The following is a 20,000-nucleotide window of genomic DNA, read 5'->3' as shown; positions in this document are numbered from 1 at the left end:
CATCATCATCTCACATCGTATTAATATTCATCATCATCATCATCTCACATCGTATTCATCATCATCATCATCTCACATCGTATTCATCATCATCATCATCATCATCATCATCATCATCATCATCATCTCACATCGTATTCATCATCATCATCATCTTCATCATCTTCTCACATCGTATTCATCATCATCATCATCATCATCATCATCTCACATCGTATTCATCATCATCATCATCATCATCTCACATCGTATTCATCATCATCATCATCATCTCACATCGTATTCATCATCATCATCTTCTCACATCGTATTCATCATCATCATCATCATCTCACATCGTATTCATCATCATCATCATCACCTTCTCACATCGTATTCATCATTATCCTCATCATCTCACAACGTATTCATCATCATCATCATCTCACATCGTATTCATCATTATCATCATCATCATCTCACATCGTATTCATCATCATCATCATCATCTCACATCGTATTCATCATCATCATCTTCTCACATCGTATTCATCATCATCATCATCATCTCACATCGTATTCATCATCATCATCATCACCTTCTCACATCGTATTCATCATTATCCTCATCATCTCACATCGTATTCATCATCATCATCATCATCATCATCATCATCATCATCATCATCTCACATCGTATTCATCATCATCATCATCATCATCTCACATCGTATTCATCATCATCATCATCTTCATCATCTTCTCACATCGTATTCATCATCATAATCATCATCATCTCACATCGTATTCATCATCATCATCATCATCTCACATCGTATTCATCATCATCATCATCATCATCATCTCACATCGTATTCATCATCATCATCTTCTCACATCGTATTCATCATCATCATCATCATCTCACATCGTATTCATCATCATCATCATCATCTCACATCGTATTCATCATCATCATCATCTTCATCATCTTCTCACATCGTATTCATCATCATCATCATCATCATCATCATCATCATCATCTCACATCGTATTCATCATCATCATCATCATCATCTCACATCGTATTCATCATCATCATCATCATCATCATCTCACATCGTATTCATCATCATCATCTTCTCACATCGTATTCATCATCATCATCATCATCTCACATCGTATTCATCATCATCATCATCACCTTCTCACATCGTATTCATCATTATCCTCATCATCTCACAACGTATTCATCATCATCATCATCATCTCACATCGTATTCATCATCATCATCATCATCATCTCACATCGTATTCATCATCATCATCATCATCTCACATCGTATTCATCATCATCATCTTCTCACATCGTATTCATCATCATCATCATCATCTCACATCGTATTCATCATCATCATCATCACCTTCTCACATCGTATTCATCATTATCCTCATCATCTCACATCGTATTCATCATCATCATCATCATCATCATCATCATCATCATCATCTCACATCGTATTCATCATCATCATCATCATCATCTCACATCGTATTCATCATCATCATCATCTTCATCATCTTCTCACATCGTATTCATCATCATAATCATCATCATCTCACATCGTATTCATCATCATCATCATCATCTCACATCGTATTCATCATCATCATCATCATCATCATCATCTCACATCGTATTCATCATCATCATCATCTTCATCATCTTCTCACATCGTATTCATCATCATCATCATCATCATCATCATCATCATCTCACATCGTATTCATCATCATCATCATCATCATCTCACATCGTATTCATCATCATCATCATCATCTCACATCGTATTCATCATCATCATCTTCTCACATCGTATTCATCATCATCATCATCATCTCACATCGTATTCATCATCATCATCATCACCTTCTCACATCGTATTCATCATTATCCTCATCATCTCACAACGTATTCATCATCATCATCATCATCTCACATCGTATTCATCATCATCATCATCATCATCTCACATCGTATTCATCATCATCATCATCATCTCACATCGTATTCATCATCATCATCTTCTCACATCGTATTCATCATCATCATCATCATCTCACATCGTATTCATCATCATCATCATCACCTTCTCACATCGTATTCATCATTATCCTCATCATCTCACATCGTATTCATCATCATCATCATCATCATCATCATCATCATCATCATCTCACATCGTATTCATCATCATCATCATCATCATCTCACATCGTATTCATCATCATCATCATCTTCATCATCTTCTCACATCGTATTCATCATCATAATCATCATCATCTCACATCGTATTCATCATCATCATCATCATCTCACATCGTATTCATCATCATCATCATCATCATCATCTCACATCGTATTCATCATCATCATCTTCTCACATCGTATTCATCATCATCATCATCATCTCACATCGTATTCATCATCATCATCATCATCTCACATCGTATTCATCATCATCATCATCTTCATCATCTTCTCACATCGTATTCATCATCATCATCATCATCATCATCATCATCATCATCTCACATCGTATTCATCATCATCATCATCATCATCTCACATCGTATTCATCATCATCATCATCATCATCATCTCACATCGTATTCATCATCATCATCTTCTCACATCGTATTCATCATCATCATCATCATCTCACATCGTATTCATCATCATCATCATCACCTTCTCACATCGTATTCATCATTATCCTCATCATCTCACAACGTATTCATCATCATCATCATCATCTCACATCGTATTCATCATCATCATCATCGTCATCTCACATCGTATTCATCATCATCATCATCATCTCACATCGTATTCATCATCATCATCTTCTCACATCGTATTCATCATCATCATCATCATCTCACATCGTATTACTCATCATCATCATCACCTTCTCACATCGTATTCATCATTATCCTCATCATCTCACATCGTATTCATCATCATCATCATCATCATCATCATCATCATCATCATCTCACATCGTATTCATCATCATCATCATCATCATCTCACATCGTATTCATCATTATCATCATCATCATCTCACATCGTATTCATCATTATCCTCATCATCTCACAACGTATTCATCATCATCATCATCATCTCACATCGTATTCATCATCATCATCATCATCATCTCACATCGTATTCATCATCATCATCATCATCATCTCACATCGTATTCATCATCATCATCATCATCATCATCATCTCACATCGTATTCATCATCATAATCATCATCATCTCACATCGTATTCATCATCATCATCATCATCTCACATCGTATTCATCATCATCATCATCATCTCACATCGTATTCATCATCATCATCATCATCATCATCATCATCATCATCATCTCACATCGTATTCATCATCATCATCATCATCATCTCACATCGTATTCATCATCATCATCATCATCATCTCACATCGTATTCATCATTATCCTCATCATCTCACAACGTATTCATCATCATCATCATCATCTCACATCGTATTCATCATCATCATCATCATCATCTCACATCGTATTCATCATCATCATCATCATCATCTCACATCGTATTCATCATCATCATCATCATCATCATCATCATCATCTCACATCGTATTCATCATCATAATCATCATCATCTCACATCGTATTCATCATCATCATCATCATCATCATCTCACATCGTATTCATCATCATCATCTTCTCACATCGTATTCATCATCATCATCATCATCTCACATCGTATTCATCATCATCATCATCATCATCATCATCATCATCTCACATCGTATTCATCATCATTCTCATCATCTCACAACGTATTCATCATCATCATCATCATCATCATCATCATCTCACATCGTATTCATCATCATCATCATCATCATCATCATCATCATCTCACATCGTATTCATCATCATTCTCATCATCTCACATCGTATTCATCATCATCATCATCATCATCATCATCATCTTCTCACATCGTATTCATCATCATTCTCATCATCTCACAACGTATTCATCATCATCATCATCATCATCATCATCATCATCTCACATCGTATTCATCATCATCATCATCTCACATCGTATTCATCATCATCATCATCATCTCACATCGTATTCATCATCATCATCATCATCTCACATCGTATTCATCATCATCATCATCTCACATCGTATTCATCATCATCATCATCATCATCTCACATCGTATTCATCATCATCATCATCATCATCTCACATCGTATTCATCATCATCATCATCATCATCATCTCACATCGTATTCATCATCATCATCTTCTCACATCGTATTCATCATCATCATCATCATCTTCTCACATCGTATTCATCATCATCATCATCATCATCATCTCACATCGTATTCATCATCATCATCATCATAATCATCATCATCATCTCACATCGTATTCATCATCATCATCTTCATCTCACATCGTATTCATCATCATCATCATCACCATCTCACATCGTATTCATCATCATCATGCAGTCCGGCAGTCTTGACAATGACCAGTCGGGGCCTCGAGGCTTTATCCCTCGGTATTCGCATAGTCTTCTCTCTGTGTAAAACGTCCAGTCACAGGCACCGCATATGTGTGTACCGGGGTGGTGTCATCGATAGTGTCTCAGCTCTAAGCTTTCTCCAGTCTTTCTCTCTATTTCTTCCTTACGATCACTTACTTCTAACCTTCTCATGCAGTCATTGTATCTCATTGATCATGTGACCTTCTAACATATAGTCTAACTCGCCAAATCTAAATCTTATGAACCTCTGCACATGGAGCATTGTTTAAAGGGGGAACTAATTAACATTTTTATAATACTATAGATTTACTAAAGAACGCCATTTTAAAGATTATGCTCGAAATGAATAGGGGGCGCTTCTACAGAATTGGGGCGAGATTTTGTAGTCGATAAATATAGTTTTCAGATAAAAAACAATGGTTTCTACTGATTTCCTTTTTGTCAACTCTAATAAGTTCCAATGTTAACTTCCAAATTATGCAATCGAAATTACCTGAATATTACTGAATTATTTAAAAAAAACGACTTTAATCGTGTTAGCAGATGAAAAATTGCCGCCATCTTTTTTAATTGAAACAGAAAATTACCTCCCGATGGTTTTCATCAAATTTTATTTTTTTATTTTCTTTAATAAATAATTTTCTACCTTATCAATTTTCGTAATTTTTTTAATATAATCATCTTAAAAATATGAGGAATACGTTCATACCATTGTTTTCATGTGAAATTCAGTTTTACGATTTCCGAAATTTTGTCCCAGTAGTGTAGAAACGCTGTATAGGGCAATTAAATTTCAGTTTGTAGATTATACGAACCGAAAAGAAGCTGTATGTGGATATATGATATTATTAGATAAAGCAGTCTTTGGGAATACCAAGCGTTGTATGTAGGAGGACGTCGACGATTCCGGTAAACCCTACGTTTCATCTGATATGCAGCTTCCTCAACCCTGTCATGCCACCGAATTAGGCTGGCTGGGGCGCGAGAATGAATCTGGTTTTGCGCAAACCAGGTCCACTTTGAACAAGCTCTCAGTGCGTGCCATTAATTATCCCTAGGATAATCAGATGATCTTCGTTGTTCGGACGGTCAAAATGTTTTAGATAAAGCATCATTATCAGCGATATCTGTGTCAGTTTAATTTAAATATATACATTTCTTAGAATAGTGTTGCTTATTTAACATGCTAAACATTACCTCAAATAATCCTCAAACGTTTTTTTCATGAAGACAGCTATTGATTTTATGTATTAGTTTATTTTTCTATAATAATTCTTGTTTTTGCTTCAGGAATTTTCTTATCGAAGATGAACAACGCTTGAATAATCGTCTTCGTAACAACTATGCAGAGAGTGTTTCGTCAGAGAGTATTGTATCCCGAGGAAGCAGAGCACGGAAGACACGTGCCATTGTGGAACCAGTGCTGCCATCTATTGCCTCGACCTCCTCGTCACACTTGAGTAGTCGGGATAGGCGAGTTAAATCAGACAAGAAAAGGCGCCATCACAACCATCATCATCATCATCATCGCCACAAAGGAGATCCAAATCTCTCAAAACTGCCGCCGCCCACTGGTCATCATCCCACAGCGGGACATACTCATTACCAGCGGCGACATCACAGATCACGCTCGGCATCATCAAAACATTCTCCACTAAGATCGGACATTCACAGCGAGGCCGGCCGCGTGTGTTCATCGTCTTCTTCAACGGGTTCATCGGCATCCTTTTCCTGCTCTGATTCAGAAGAGACGGCGTCTAGCGATTGGGAAACAACCAGCCAGGAGAGTGCAGCCGCAGCCATGTTGGACACCAATAATGAAATTCCTGAAGAGATCGAGCAGACCGCTAACGGGATGCTGGAGGAAGGCGTAAATCGCGGTGCCGCTCGTGGACCGTCTTCCGGCGACTGGAGCTTTCTGCGCTCTGCGGTTCAGGATGATAGGCATAAGTCAAAGAACAGAGACTCTCTTTCGCAGTCATCGTTAGAGGTCTGCATTGGCAATGCTGACCGTGCGAGCTCTGTTGGCTCACTACGACGCCACCGTCTGGCTAATCATTTCCTTCACATAGAAAAAGACACTAAACAGAAGAGTGGACTCATGGAGCGTGTAATCAAAGGGGATGACGATAGACACGAAACTGGATCTGTGGCGGCTTCTTCGGCAACTTCAAAAGCATTTAGCGAAAACCAAGAAAAACGTACAGCGAGTGCCTCGAATATGAACTACAGTCAAAAAGCTAATAAATCCGGAGACGGCGCTTTCTCATCCGCATCATCGTCGTCGCCAGCATCAAGTCGCATGACGGTGATCCGAAACGTCGCGCTTGACGATGTCAAGGCAACGAGAGCGAAAGCAACTTCACATATGAACCTTTGCAACACAAATACTTTGCGAGAAGAACTTATCGGTCGATGTCGACAAGTTCCCGTGGACATACACAACCCATCACTAACGGTAGGAAAGTTTGAGGTAAAACTATACTTTTCTAAGATTAATATAAAAATTATCTATGAATGGGGATATTGAATGGGGATATTGCTTTCGTACAAATTGCCAGTCTCCCTTTTTTTTTTGCTCATCTTCATCCCGAATAAAGCAAATTGCTACTGTTATATAGTGTTTCATTGAGAGAGTTTTATTAAGAGAGTTTTGGTATAAGAGACTTAGAGAGTCTTTGAGAGAGTTTGTCGTTGTGTCTTGGAGAGAGAGTCTTTTATTAAGAGGGATGTTGTGTGATATTGTTCGTTCAGTGTTCGTGTTATGACGATTCATATTTATTAACACTGTTCATACTTAGACGTGTAGAAGAAGAAAGCTCTTAGAGTGAGGAGATAGTGTTCAGACCTTGTGTAGACAGTCTTCAGACAGTCTTAGTGTAGATATGAGATGTAGAGTTCACATTGTAGATATGAGATGTGTATGTCAAGACATTTTATAACACAGACATATAGACATATAATAACAATTCATTTTACCTTTTTCTGGAATCACAACACAAAGATGACGTTTACAAAAACACCTGATGGTTTATTTCTTCTCATGACCGGCCGTGGTTTTCATCATCAAGAATTCAAAGCTTCACATATTAAGTTTCAAAAACCGTCTCGCTTCTAGACGTTCGAATTCCAAACTCTCTCTGAGGTTCTCACTAACTTCTGTCTCCTTAACTCTCAAGTTTTTCTAACTATCTCTAGAACTTTCTATTTTCCATGACGTCATACACATGTTAAAACATGTGCCTTCTTTCACGTGTTCTGGACATGCGTGTCCAAAACTTTTCCTTTTTTACAAAAGGAATTTTAACCTATACTCAGTAACCTATTTTTCCAATATGTTAAAAACATTATCTTATAGCTGCATTCTTTCAATTAAATTTTCATAACAAAATTGATAGTGCACATTCTTTTCTTGAAATATTTTATCTCTATTCTAAACAATCATTTGCTTTACATTCCTTTTTCTAATTCTCACACGTAATCTATTTCTAAACCTAAATTACGAGGTTCGAATTTCGTCTATTGCTATTTCATTTTCATTTTAACTAAATCTCTCTATTTTTATATTTACATGAAAAGGGGACAGCCCTTATCATGTAACACTACTACAACGTAAGATTCTATTCATCATCATATTGTATGAATCCAAAGATTCTATTGTTGGCATTGGTCTCCCCGATATTAATTTATAGTCAGAATTTTTCTAGAAATGCATCGAGTAATTACGAGAGGAACCACATGAAGGTTGCCAACATCCTAAATGAAAGTGATTTTGTGGAACGAACTGGATTTGAATTTAGAACACACAGGTCGTCAGTTCATATCGTTAACCACTTGACCACTGTCATCTCCCAAAGGTGATATTTTAAATTATGGACCATGACTCGAAGTAGGGAGTTGAGTTTACATTTAAATTTTTGTATAACAGTACGATTCGGGAAGCAGAATACAAGGAGAGTATTCCAAAACCTAGTTGTTTGAGGAAAGAAACTTTCGAAATGGACGGTTCTCCAGCATAGGGAGATAGTGTGAGGGCGTGGGATTTTGCTGCTTGTCGGGTTATTTGGTGCAACTTACGTCGAAAGGGCTGTAAGTTCGTCGAAGCACATTTCATTAAAGAATTTGTAAAACAAGCACATGAATACAGTATTGTGGTGATGGGACTGAGGTTGGAACTTAGTTGACAGTGCGAGTCCTATTAAATTAAAGATTTTGTTTCAGACTGTCCAATAGATAGAGACTAATGTCAGATAGACCGGCCCATATCTGGTAACAAAATACCATGCATGCTCGAATGGTGGCTTTGTAGAGATATAAGATACTGCTAGGTTTGAGTATTTTTATAGCGCTGTACAGGGAGCCTGCCTTATTTGCAGCAGCCTTGGCAATGTCAGCTATGTATTTGTTCCAATTCATGTTAAACCACAGAGTTTGAATGATAAACTCTCTGCTAGAATGTTATTATCCATGGCAATTGCTGACTGGAAAGGTTTTTTGTAATTGTTGAATGAAAGGAGTTTGGTTTCAGTGGCATTAAATGTATTATATCGTTAGCTTAATTTTAACAACTTTAACGTTGTTTTTCTCTCTAACTCGCCACGTCAGCAGAATCTCAATACACAGCACCAGACACTGCTGCCAGAGTGACTAGCTCGCTTTCGAAGGAGTAAGAGGATAAGACCCGTGTGCTTGTCGAGCATGACTTTCCAATCCACACGCGTCTTTTTCTTTTTCTTCTCCGTGCTTCTCCTCACCTGACTTCCAATATTTATGCCTATATATGCATTCCATTTCTGGCTTAAAATGTTATCTCTGCACGCGAGTCGTCAATTAATGGAGGAGATAGACTACGCTACATAATGAGTATAACGTCTTTTGTGTTATATATTAAGATAACGCAGAGAAAGGCGAATAATTTATTTGCATATTTAAACACACAATGCTTAATTCGTAAAAGCTGAGGTGTTTATCATATTACACATCATGGCGCCTAGAAAGATACTGCAATCATACATTTATAAAATACTAAAACTCTGAAAATCTTGCTTGTTTCGTTGCTTGTTAAGTTTACACTTTGCAAGCTTTAAATGTTGTGGGATAGAAAACATGAGATGAGAAGTGGTGGGAGGAGGGGAACTAAGGCCGAGAGTACAAAGAATAGAGGGGCGGTATTTGTAGTCACAGCTTAAAAAAAAAACTTTGTAAGAGAATGACATGAATGCAAAGATAAATAAATGACGTAAATAAAGAAGAAAAGGGAAGGAGTAGGAGCAGCAGCATACAAATAATATATTTTGTGACCGACTCTATACTTCAGTCCACATCGTTTTTTTTCAACAGATGTGTTTAACAGTAATCACTTGCTCGTGTACTCTGTGTATCTTATGTTCATATCCTAATTAAAAGGCTAATGTTATATTTCTTAATTTCTCATTTACATATCCACCAGTCTCTCAGAATTCGTATCTTGGCGTTTTTCTTGATGTATGCATTAAAAAAATAAATGTAGCATATAGACAATTCCGTAACCCTTGCATTCCAACCACTTTATTATACTCGACTTTTTTTACATATGGGTCACCACTTATCAAGGCCAACAGGCCACTCGAGGATAAAGGTTATTGAGTGTTCCGTAGTCAATGGGATAATTTCGTAGTAATAGTTAGTAGTAGAAATTTGGTAAATTGGATTATTTAAGGGGACGGTTCATCAAGAATTTGTTTACGTTGGACTTGAAGACAACCAAATTGCAGTCAGCTGGAAAACAGACAAACGGAAGAGAGTTCCACGGGCATGCATTTCTAAGAAAAAATATTTGTTCACGGAATCTACGTTTAGGTTTAGGCACAGATAAAGACTGGGGGAAATTATTGAGAGTGGTTTCAGCTAGACGGGTGTTTATCATGAAAGTTTGGCGAAAGGGGGATTATAGATTGGAGTTCTGACGAGCGCTTACCGTGGAAATAACAATAAAGCTGAGAAAAACTCGCAACGACTCTTCTGTAGGAGAGAGGTTGCAGGGAAGAGAAAAGGGCATCCCCACTAAGCTGTCAAGGCAGGATAAGCTGCTTCTGCTGCCCCGATATGGCAACAGTACTCCATCATTGGACGTACTTGGCTCTTATAAGATATCTACTGAAGCGGTAGAAGGGTCCCACCATTTTTCCAGCGACCTTGGCAACAGATTTTATGCAGGTGTTCCATTTCAGATCAGGAGTAAAGGTCAAGCCAAGAAGCTTGTCAAAACATGGAGCTTCCTCAAGATGAGAGCCATTCATTTCAATTGATGCCAGATGGGGATCAGAGCGTTGATGATGTAAAGATAGATGCTTGGTTTTAGATGCATTAAAAGTAACCAGCCACCTCTTTCCCCGTTTATTACGTGCTCAAGATCAGAGGAGAGATAATCAGACAGAACTTGGTCATTTATGGCTTTTCATGTGTTGCCTTGGATAGTAGTGTAATCAGCATAAATGTCTACAAATGATCTAAGGATGTGTTTTGGAAGATCATTAATGTAGACCAAGAAGAGAGTTGGGCCTAGGATAGACCCTGAAGAGCTCCAGCATTAATACTGGCAGCTTACGATTTCTGTCCATCAACCACAACTCTTATGAACCTATCAGAGAGAAATGATTTAATAATTGAGAAGAGATTTCCAGCTATAGCATAGCTTGAAATCTTGTGAAGTTGTAAGCTTCTGGGCTTGACTTTTACTCCTGATCTGAAATGGAACACGTACAGCAAGTCTGTTGCCAAGGTCGCTGGAAAGATGGTGGGATCCTTTTACTGCTCCAGAAGATATCTCACTACTAATGCAATTCTCTATCTATATAAAAGCAAAGTACGTCCAAGGATGGAATACTGCTGCCATATCTGGGCAGGAGTTGCTAAAAACAGCCTATCCTACCTTGACAGAGTACAAAATAGACTTCGTGGCTTAGTGGGAGATGCCCTTTTCTCTTCCCTGCAACTTCTCTCCCACAGAAGAGACGTTGCGAGCCTATCTTTGTTTTATCGTTATTTCCATGGCAGGTGCTCGTCTGAGCTCCAATCTCTAGTCCTCCCTCGCCAATCTTTTATGAAAAACACTCGTCTAGCTGAAACCACTGTCAAAAATTTTCCTCACTCTTTATCTGTGCCTAAATCAAAAGAGATTAAAAAAAATTTTTTTTACACAGTGATCACCACTAATCAAGGCCCGGAAGCCACTCAGTGATAAGGGTTATTGCAAGTACGTTACGTTAGTGTTGAGATTTGATGAAGTGTTTACTTAAGGGGGCGGTTGATTAGGAATTTGTTAACATTGGACTTGAAGACATCCAAGTTGTAGTCCGGTGGGAAGCAGGCAGACGGAACAGAGTTCCACAGGCGTGCAGTTCTAAGAAAGAAGCTTTGTTCATGGAATCCGCGTTTTGATTTAGGCACAGATATAGAGTGGGGGAAATTTTTCACAGTGGATTCAGCTAGATGGGTGTTTTTCGTGAAAGATTGGCGAGGGGGGACCAGAGATTGGAGTTCAGAGGAGCACCTGCCATGGAAATAACGATAAAACAAGGATAGGCTCGCAACGTCTCTTCTGTGGGAGAGAAGTTGCAGGGTAGAGAAAAGGGCATCCCCCACTAAGCCACAAAGTCTATTTTGTACTCTGTCAAGGCAGGATAGGCTGTTTTTAGCAGCTCCTGCCCAGATATATATATTCCATGAACAAAGCTTCTTTCTTAGAACTGCACACATGTGGAACTGTTCCGTCTGCCTGCTTCCCACCTGACTTCAACCTGGATATTTTCAAGTCCAACATAAATAAATTCTTGATGAACCGCCCCCTTAAGTAGACACTTTTATTAAATCTCCACACTGACGTACTGTATATGCAATGACCCTTATCCCTGAGTAGCTTCCGGGCCTTGATAAGTGGTGATCACCTTGTTAAAAAAAAAGACATAGGCCTTTATGCGATATCCTATTAAAGGCATTTGATATGTCAAGAGCAATTGCCCCAGAAATGAAGCCTTTGTCGAGAGATTCGCTAATCCTATGAGATATAACCGTTAGCACATCTGCTGTAGATCTAGCAAAACAGAAACGATTTTGCATGTCACTAAGAAGGTTATTTCTGCTGAGGTGGTTGACTACTTTATTTAACACAGATTCAAGCAACTTACTCATGACGCACAGGAGACTTATTGGTCTGTACTGAGAAGGAAATGACCGATCACCTGAATTCTTAAATACAGCGCATACTGATGCGGTTTTCTAGGGTGTTGAGAAGCAATTCTGCTTATGACAACGCTTAAACAGCTTTGTAAGTATGGAAGCTAGTTTTGGTTGAAGCTTTTCAACACTATAATTGGAATACTGTCAAGGTCAGTTGCTTTACTGGAATCAAGGTTCTTGATTAGCTTGGCGACATAATTCATAAGATGGGAATGTAACAGTGAGATTAAAGTGCACACAATGAAAAATGACAAGAAAAAGGATGTGATTAATTACATTATTAGAGAAGTTTCAAGTTATTTAATTGAAAATAATATTGCAAAATAAATAATGGCTTTGATGTGGAAGCTATTTTAAACATTTCAGCTCAATATGTGAAGAGTTTGATGCATGTTACTGAGATGTAAAGGGCTACTGTAGTTAACAGCCAGATTAATTAGGGGCATCCGAAATGGGGAGTTGTGCTGTAAGATGATTGTTCAAATTACATTTAAATTTCTGCACGTTAGTACACTCGAGGAAACGGGGAGCGGAAAGAGAATTCCAAAGACGACGAGCGATAAAAAATGAAACGATTACAGTAAAAAGCTTATATATTAATTCTTTTGAAGACTGTTATTCTCAGCTTCATATTTCGACCAACTCATCCTCTGGCCTTCTTCAGGTGATTGACTGCAATGGGATAGGGATATTGAGTCATGTGACTTTATTCTCAGTGATTACTCCTTCAATAGTTGTTGTTGTCTCATCAAGTTTTGGCCAATTAATCCTCGGGCTTGCTTGGGTAAGATTGAAACCGCTATCTTCAGACCATGCTCGCCTGGAACCATAGAAACTCTACGCCACCTACCATTGTGTCTATAGAGAGAAGTAAAAATTAAAATATTTGTGTGCGGAATGGTTTCTACCAAACTCCTCACCACAATCTTTGGTCTATAAACTTGAAACTTGATATATAGAGGCTTTGGACTTGTGGAACAAATTGGATTTGGTTTTAATCCGGCAAAATAGTGGTTAATGGGTCAAAATTAAAAAAATGCACTTGGCAGGAGTAAGTCAACTAAACCTGTTACTTCTATATGTGGAATATAGATTTATACATTAAAGTCATTTAATTTTTAATATTTTCTTATCCATCTGCCGATAGCTCAAACAGTGACGATTACGTCTGGAGCACTAAATGTTTTGGTTCTGATTCTTGCTGATGGCACCCAAATCACTTTTTTAATTTTTGGAATGATTGCTATATCTTGGGTAAAATTTAAAAATCAATAGAAAATTAGATACATAATAACAAATACGAAATCTGCATGAATTAAACATCATATTTAGGTGTATTTTATGGCCGGGCAACGCCGGGGCACTACTATATATTACTGAGGACAATCAATAAAGGATTAGATATATAATACACAAATACAAAATTTGCATAAACTAAAATATTATATTTCACACACACAAGCCCGCACGTACACAATATATATATATATATATATATATATATATATATATATATATATATATATTACTTGTTTATTGTTATATAAACATGGTCACATCCTGCTGCTACAAATAGCCACTTGTTTCAATCAAACAACAGATATCATCAGGCAGCGACTTGACTATTCAAAAGTTCAATGAATAAAAAATAAAAAACCCGAGTATATATATATATATATATATATATATATATAAAGTGTAAGCCATGTTTAGTTTCAGAACAGTTTCTGATGGGTCGTTGTTCTACATGTCCTGAGAGGTGACTGGTTTTCAGTAGACAGTTCTTGAGTTGAAATTCATAGAGCAAAAGATTCTTCCCGTGTTGACACGGAAAAAACATATGCAAAATGGCTACTGAAAGGTTTAATATTTATGGAGCAATTCTGGTTTCTGATAGGTTGGTAGCAGGATGTGAATTAATTCGATTCGTCAGTTCCTAGCAGCATTGTTTATAAATAGAATCTCCCGACTGTGCAAGATCATACCCGTTATAATAAAAAATATTGTAATAGTCATCCACATACAGTATTGTTTCGCAGCTCATCAGTGTGGCTAGATAGACAACTACCTCAAGCCAGGATCGAAACCTGACTGTCCAAACAAGTCAAGAGTTCTCACCATTAAGCTATATGGCTGCTGCTGTGTTGGCAGTGAATTAACGATGTTTTGACATATAATTGTCTATAACTGTCCTCAAGTGGCGTAGTGGAAAAGATACTTGGTAAAATTCAAAGTCCAACTTTCAGTATTGGAGATACTAAAAGTACAATTGCTAATTACTTAAGACTTTGACCTAGTCTTGAGTGACGGAACATAAACATACTATCTTTGTGAATTAAAAGGTTGCGTTCAAAATATCATGCAGATTCATGAGTTTTACGGAAAGATTGAAGAGTTTGACAAAATAGATCTGAAGAAGGTCGGAGGCTTTATTGACTGAAATGAGTAAGAGAAGAATACAGGTTATCCTCGGCGGTCGTACATCTAAACAATATGATATAAATGCGGGAGTACCTCAGGGGTCGATCCTTAGATCTTTGTTATTCCTAATATCCATAAATGACCTCCCTGATAAAATTGTCTCTGAGATGGGTATATTTGCTGATGACAGCACGCTCTATACAAGGCACAAGGGGAAAACAAATAAGCACATATCTAAGGAAATGGCAGAAATGCTAGAGGAAGACCTCCAATCTGTAGTGGAATGGGGATAAAAATGGGTAGTCACATTCAATGCTGCAAAGACTAAGCTTGCTTCCTTCAACAAGAAACCTTTTCTATCACCAATAGCAATGGCCAAAAACACATTACCTGAATGTACTTCTTTTAAACTCCTCGGCTTTACGTTTAAAGGGTACATGAGTTAGAACAGATACATTGGGAATATTGCCAAGGCCGCTGCAAAGAAGGTGGGCTCTCTCTATCATGCTAAAAAGCTATTTACATCTGAAAGTATCCTGTGTCTCTACAAGGCCACCATTCGCCCATGTATGGAGTACTGTTGTCATATTTGGGTTCGTGCACCTGCTGCTAGTCTTTCACTCCTAGACAGGGTTCCAAAGAGAGTCGTCAATCTGATAGGTCCTGAACTGTCATCTAAGCTTCAACCTCTGTTCCATCGACGAGATATTGCATCTCTCTGCCTGTTCTACAAGTATTTTAATGGTGAATGCTCTGATGAACTACAAGCACTTGTACCCTCTGGACGTAAATACTCCTGATAAACTTGACAAGCAACTAAATCCCACCCCTGCACAAAAGAGATGTAAGAAAGCCTTCTACTCCAATAGTTTCTTCCCCAGAACTGCTAGACTTTGGAACTACCTTTCGGGATTCTGCTTTCCCAACTATACTGTATACTTTTTGCATTATTTTGCATACTATATGCAAAAGTTCAAGTGTAATTTGAAAAGACAGCTTGCTGCTCACCTCCCTTTATAATATCCCTTCGACTTATGTCCCTGATACTAGCCCCCTACTTCAAAGTGGCACTGAGCCTTGTTTGGGGTGAAAATTGAATAGAAAAATTAAAACGCTTAATATAAAACAGTAACCCGAATAATCCAAATAATCAAAATAATCCAAATAATCTAAATTAACACTTGTTAAATACTTAACCTTATGTCTTACAAAACTGGCGAATTGTTAAGACTAAACTCGAGGTGAATCTGATAGGAGGAAAGTGGTTCATTTATTTAACAAAATAGTCGTTTTAAATTACAGACAAATAAAAGGAAAGACACTAATTAGTTTTATTTTGTTACCTCATTTCGTTGTGCTTTCGACCAATTGCCTGCTCTCACCCTTTTTCTCAGAACCATATCTCTAGATTATATATTTTGACAGTTTAGATAATTTCACAACGAGTTCAGTGAATTGACATCTATTGACATCTCACTTCCGAATTTTCTGTTATTCTGAAAACATTCGATAACTCAGGCTTGACTAAATATATACTGGTTGATCTACACATCTAATACTCCACATATATGCATCGAAGAAAACATATTTCCCTTTCTTAGAAAGCTGCATATCTACAAGTTCTCTACCCCCCACCCATCTCCTCTCATTGCTTCATCATCGCCTCCCCCACCCTCAAGCAGAGGTGAAGAGTACTAGAAATCTGGGGAGATTGTTGTTATTCAGATTCCATGGAACACGACAGGGTGCTAACAAGCCAATGATAATAATGATAATAATAATAATAATAATAATAATAATAATAATAATAATAATAATAATAATAATAATAATAATTCTGATTTCGTTTATCAACGTCTGTCTGGAAAGGGATGGGATTCATTTCCAGAAGATTTCCCTCCGGCTTCAAACAAGGAGCTTCAAAGATCAAGGGTTTTCCTAAGGATGTTGGTGGTACCTATAATTGCAGAGGTCTGAAGGCCGCCTAAAACATTGGGGATTTGTAGTTTTTTTTCAATTGTCCTTCCAGACGACTTGATACTACTCCTAGTATACCAACTACAACCGGGATTATTTGTGTTTTAACCCCGTGTATACGACTTATCTCCAAGGCCAATGGAGCATAATTGCTCCACTTCTCATTCTCCTTCTCTTTCACATTCCTGTCTCAGGGTACTGAAAAGTCTACAATCTGCCAGTTTTGTGAGACTTTGTCAATGACGACCACATCCGGACGATTATGTTCCAATTGCTGTGTCGTTATGACACTTTTGTCCCACCATACCTCTACCATGTCATCCTCACTTGTTCTTACTTCATCAGGGACCTCCTCAAACCATTTCCCAGCACACATCACCCCTACCCTCTTGCATACATCCCAATATATCCGGAGTCCCATGCGATTGTGTCTTTTGCGATACTCTCTCTAGGCCAGTCCACTACATCCTGCTGCAAGGTACACAATCGACTCTGATGTCTTACCACAAATCCGGCATTCTGCAGCAACTTCCTCTCCTAGAACCACTTTTTTTAACAATCGTGTTCCTAATGCCTGCTCTTGTGCTGCACAAACAAAAGCTTCAGTACTCTTAGCCAGATACCCAGCTCTAGGCCATTGACATGATATTTCATCAGCCACTTCTGCTATATCCTGGAAGAACCTTCCATGCATTTTCTTCCTAGCCAGTTCCTTTGCCATTTCTCTATCCATACGTTTCACATAATCAGCCTTGGTTTCACATATCTCCACTTCATTGGCCACAACCTTAAGTATCCACTTATGACTTCTAACCACGTGCGCCTTGAACGGTTCTAACACTAACACTGCTACTTCGAATGTGAAATGTACCTAACATTGCTAAAACTTTTCTTGTTTTTATATCCATGGCATGCAAATCCTTGTCAGACCATTCTAAAATTCCTGCACTGTATCTCAAAACACTGACTGCCCATGCATTCACTGCTTTCATTAGATTTCCTCCATACAATTTGGACTTTGCAATTAGTTTCACTCTTCTAAGATACTCCTTCCTGACTTTTTCTTTCATTTCTCTGTTCATGATGCCTACACCCTACAACACTCCCAAATACTTATATCCTGTATCTTCTATTTCTTTCATGATTTCTTCATTTGGCGAATGAACCTTTACTCCTCTTTTCATCACCAGCACCGCACATTTACTAATCCCAAACGCCATCCCAATGTCTTCTGATTATGTCCCCACAAGTTCTACCAGTCTCTTCATTTCCTTTTCATTTCTACTGAATATTTTCAAATCATCCATAAACAGTAGATGGTTGAGGCGTCCGTCACCAGATCCAAATTTATACGCCAGTTTTTCTCTCTTCAGTGGCATCATTATCATTACAAAAAGAAGTGGAGATAACAAATCTCCTTGAAATATTCCACGTTTAATGTCAACCTCCCCCATATCCTATCTTTTTGCTGTCAGCACCGTTTTCCATTGAGCCATACTTGTCTCCAAAAGCCCTACCACATTCTCAGCAACCTTCATCATCAATAGTGTTTCACGTATCCATGAATGAGGAACCATGTCATAAGCCTTTCTGTAATTGATCCATGCTACACTCAGATTCCTCTTCTGCTTCTTCTTCGCATCCTGCATTAATGCTTTATCAATTAGTAGTTGCTCTTTAGTACCTCTCGAGCCTTTCCAGCACCCCTTTCGTTTGTCAGGAAAAACACCATTACTCTCAAGAAGTTCATAAATTTTCTCCGCAAATATTCCAATCAACAGTTTCCACATCAATGGCAGACATGTAATTGGTCTATAATTATTAGCATCTGTTCCTTTTGCAGGATATTTCCTAATCAGTGTTGTTCTTCCGTTCACAAGCTAATCAGGGACATCTCCCGACTCTATAACCCTTTGCTGGGCAGCAGCTACAGGTGGATAAAGACATGGAAAATGTTTAAACCAGAAGCCCATCACTCCATCTTGTAGAGGACTAGGACATATAAATCCTAATCCTGTTACAAAAGAAAATAATGAAACGAATGGAATCGAAGGAAACAAAAACTCAATTGATGGATAAGATAAACGTGTCGTTTATTTACTGTTGAAAGAAATGAATGTGTTAGATATAACACGTGTTGAAAATAATTCATTTCAAAAAAGGTAGGGTCACCATGCTTGTTCGTTTCACATCGGTCGGTCGCCGGTTTATTGCGGATTTGTGGTTAGAAAAGGAAATGCATGTTCCTCTCATGTTTGTGTGTCACCAATTTGTTGAGGTGGTGCAAATTAGGAATAATGAATTGAATTGAGAAAGAGATGAAGTACGTGTTAAATTGAATTAAACGAACAAGAATTTGTTTTGTGAAGAAACAAATGAAAGAAAAGGGTACCCCACATCTTTAGTTTGGCGTGCGTCTCTCGCTGTTAACTGGTGAGAAGGAAAGTGTATTGTCGTAGAGAGAGAGAGAGAGAGAGTGAGTGTGTGTATGAGTGTTTCGTTCAATTTCATCCATTTCATTTTTAAATAACGGGGTCACCATCGTTTGTAGAGAGAATGGATGTTTTATGTGTAACACGTGTTCATGTCTGCGTTCGGGTGTAACAATCGTTTGTTGCGGGACTGGTGGCGTAGAAAGAAAAAGGAAATGTGTGTTCATCTCACTATCGTTTGTTCGCGCGTGGGAAGAGAAGTGAGTAGTAGAAATGAGAATGATAGTCCAGCGTGTAGACAAAGACAAAGGATAGAGGGTTGACATCAGTTAAACTGTG

General features: G+C 37.9%; 1 protein-coding gene across 1 annotated transcript in view; it reads left to right on the top strand.

Moving 5' to 3' along the window:
• LOC145289490 (uncharacterized) overlaps positions 1–20,000 on the top strand; it is a 319,689-nt gene that overhangs the window by 277,052 nt on the left and 22,637 nt on the right. Inside the window, exon 11 of the mRNA XM_080136416.1 lies at positions 5,905–7,087. Coding sequence (XP_079992542.1) covers positions 5,905–7,087 — 1,183 coding nt within the window. The remainder of the gene's footprint in view (positions 1–5,904; positions 7,088–20,000) is intronic.

This window comes from Euprymna scolopes, chromosome 2 (genome assembly GCF_053919585.1).
Source record: "Euprymna scolopes isolate OS-2025 chromosome 2, ASM5391958v1, whole genome shotgun sequence".
NCBI classification, from domain to species: domain Eukaryota; kingdom Metazoa; phylum Mollusca; class Cephalopoda; order Sepiida; family Sepiolidae; genus Euprymna; species Euprymna scolopes.
Note: the sequence above shows the minus strand (reverse complement) of the source record. Positions and strands in the feature narration are given on the sequence as shown.